This window comes from Mizuhopecten yessoensis, unplaced genomic scaffold (genome assembly GCF_002113885.1).
Source record: "Mizuhopecten yessoensis strain PY_sf001 unplaced genomic scaffold, ASM211388v2 scaffold8995, whole genome shotgun sequence".
Taxonomy (NCBI): Eukaryota; Metazoa; Mollusca; class Bivalvia; order Pectinida; family Pectinidae; genus Mizuhopecten; species Mizuhopecten yessoensis.
Genome location: NW_018407826.1, coordinates 176,858 through 179,883, shown reverse-complemented (window position 1 = coordinate 179,883; position 3,026 = coordinate 176,858). Strand labels below are relative to the sequence as shown.

Below are 3,026 nucleotides of genomic sequence, written 5' to 3'. Positions count from 1 at the left end.
TGACGTTTTCTGTAATCACCGTAGAGTTATAATATGCCGACGACAAGCCTTGTACAACTGTCAACAGATTAGTGATAGGTCATCCTGCTACAGACCTCCCTTATGCATATGGGACACCCATAAAACCAACATGACGCCTTTTTGAAAATAATCTGAAGTCTGGAATTCCATGACAAATTGATCTTCTGTCCATTTCATTTCTGTCGAAGACGAAAAAATTCGGCTACAAAATTCGAAATCGAAAAAAATACAAGCTTTTTGAATTGCATTAGATGATTAATATCACCGACATGTACATTGTAGTGCTAGACTCCAAAACGAAGGCTAACTCTAGGAATCTGCAGCATTCATTTTGCGTAATATTTGCAATATGCGTCGTATCAAGGTTTGATTACGAGACCAATTGGTGTGTGCTCACGAATTTGTTCGTTTTATTTGTAATTACCATTCTGCTATTGATTGTGGTAACAACAACCCAACTATGGAAGACACAGCTATTGATTGTGGTAACAATAACCCAACTATGGAAGACACAGCTATTGATTGTGGTAATAACAATCCAACTATTGAAGACACGGCTATTGATTGTGGTAACAACAACCCAACTATTGAAGACACAGCTATTGATTGTGGTAACAACAACCCAACTATGGGAGACACAGCTATTGATTGTGGTAATAACAATCCAACTATTGAAGACACAGCTATTGATTGTGGTAACAACAACACAACTATGGAAGACACAGCTATTGATTGTGGTAAAAACAACCCAACTATGGGAGACAGCTATTGATTGTGGTAACAACAACCCAATTATTGAAGACCCAGCTATTGATTGTGGTAACAACAACCCAACGATGGGAGACACAGCTATTGATTGTGGTAACAACAACCCAGCTATGGAAGACAGCTATTGATTGTGGTAACAACACCCCAACTATGGGAGACACAGCTATTAATTGTGGTAACAACAACCCAACTATGGAAGACAGCTATTGATTGTGGTAACAACAACCCAATTATTGAAGACACAGCTATTGATTGTGGGAACAACAACCCAACTATGGGAGACAGCTATTGAGTGTGGTAACAACAACCCAACTATGGGAGACATCTATTGATTGTGGTAACAACAACCCAACTATTGAAGACACAGCTATTGATTGTGGTAATAACAATCCAACTATTGAAGACACGGCTATTGATTGTGGTAACAACAACCCAACTAGGGGAGACCGCTATTGATTGTGGTAACAACAACCCAACTAGGGGAGACCGCTATTGATTGTGGTAACAACAACCCAACTATTGAAGACACAGCTATTGATTGTGGTAATAACAATCCAACTATTGAAGACACAGCTATTGATTGTGGTAATAACAATCCAACTATTGAAGACACAGCTATTGATTGTGGTAATAACAATCCAACTATTGAAGACACAGCTATTGATTGTGGTAATAACAATCCAACTATTGAAGACACAGCTATTGATTGTGGTAATAACAATCCAACTATTGAAGACACGGCTATTGATTGTGGTAACAACAACCCAACTAGGGGAGACCGCTATTGATTGTGGTAACAACAACCCAACTATTGAAGACACAGCTATTGATTGTGGTAATAACAATCCAACTATTGAAGACACGGCTATTGATTGTGGTAACAACAACCCAACTAGGGGAGACCGCTATTGATTGTGGTAACAACAACCCAACTAGGGGAGACCGCTATTGATTGTGGTAACAACAACCCAACTATTGAAGACACAGCTATTGATTGTGGTAATAACAATCCAACTATTGAAGACACGGCTATTGATTGTGGTAACAACAACCCAACTATTGAAGACACAGCTATTGATTGTGGTAACAATAACCAAACTAAGGAAGACACAGCTATTGATTGTGGGAACAACAACCCAACTATGGAAGACACAGCTATTTATTGTGGTAACAACAACCCAACTATGGAAGACACATCTATTGATTGTGGTAACAACAACCCAACTATTGAAGACACAGCTATTGATTGTGGTAATAACAATCCAACTATTGAAGACACAGCTATTGATTGTGGTAACAACAACACAACTATGGAAGACACAGCTATTGATTGTGGTAAAAACAACCCAACTATGGGAGACAGCTATTGATTGTGGTAACAACAACCCAACTATGGAAGACACAGCTATTGATTGTGGGAACAACAACCCAACTATGGAAGACAGCTATTGAGTTGTTGGGAAATCATCCAGACGTTGTCCACCGTCCGCACACCTATACAATGTTACTTCCCTTTAACATTTGACCAGATTTCAACATTCAACATAAGATATGTTGCAAACCAACGATGTCTAAGGACAAGGTGCGCACCTCCCCTTGAGGACCGAAAATGGGGCCCAATAGAGGGAAATTGGCAGATCCATGTTTTCAAAAGAACCTTTCCCCTGTAGGGCTCAATGATACCGGAGTCATATCACGGTTGAGATACCAAATTGGCCGTAGATATGTATGAAGATACGAATGCACTCATGCCACTGCAATATCTAAAAAATAAATATAAACTTTATTGTTATACAACAATTATGAAACAAGTTATTTCAACTTATATTAATCACAATATCTAATGTTGGAATAAGTAGACGATTACATTTATTATGCTAGAATTGGCCCCTTGGTCTGGCCGTTCATAACAGAGAAACGGTTTTTAATAAAGAAATATGTGCATTTGTACAATGTACGACACTTGCGATATGTGTACAATGTAAGACACTGGTGATGTTTGTACAATTTCAGACGCTGGTGATATTCGTACAATGTAAGACACTGGTGATATTTGTACAATGTAAGACACTGGTGATATTCGTACAATGTAAGACACTAGTGATATTTGTACAATGTAAGACACTAGTGATGTTTGTACAATTTCAGACGCTGGTGATATTCGTACAATGTAAGACACTGGTAATAACTGTAGAATGTAAGACACTGGTGATATTTGTACATTGTTCGACGCATGT

General features: G+C 38.4%; 1 protein-coding gene across 1 annotated transcript; it reads left to right on the top strand.

Annotated features, from left to right (window-relative positions):
* The first annotated feature begins 481 nt into the window (after window positions 1–481).
* Window positions 482–2,159, top strand: LOC110457015 (uncharacterized protein DDB_G0290685-like). Its single transcript, XM_021508100.1, has 2 exons — window positions 482–758; window positions 1,813–2,159. The coding sequence occupies exons 1-2, from the start codon at window positions 482–484 to the stop codon at window positions 2,157–2,159; spliced, it is 624 nt and encodes a 207-aa protein (XP_021363775.1).
* The last annotated feature ends 867 nt before the right edge of the window (window positions 2,160–3,026 follow it).

Excerpts from the sequence above, each read along its gene's own strand:
- LOC110457015 (XM_021508100.1), top strand. The coding sequence starts at position 482 with ATGGAAGACACAGCTATTGATTGTGGTAACAATAACCCAACTATGGAA. Across the intron at positions 759-1,812 it reads AGACACAGCTATTGATTGTG|ACACGGCTATTGATTGTGGT; the intron begins GTAAAAACAACC and ends CAACTATTGAAG.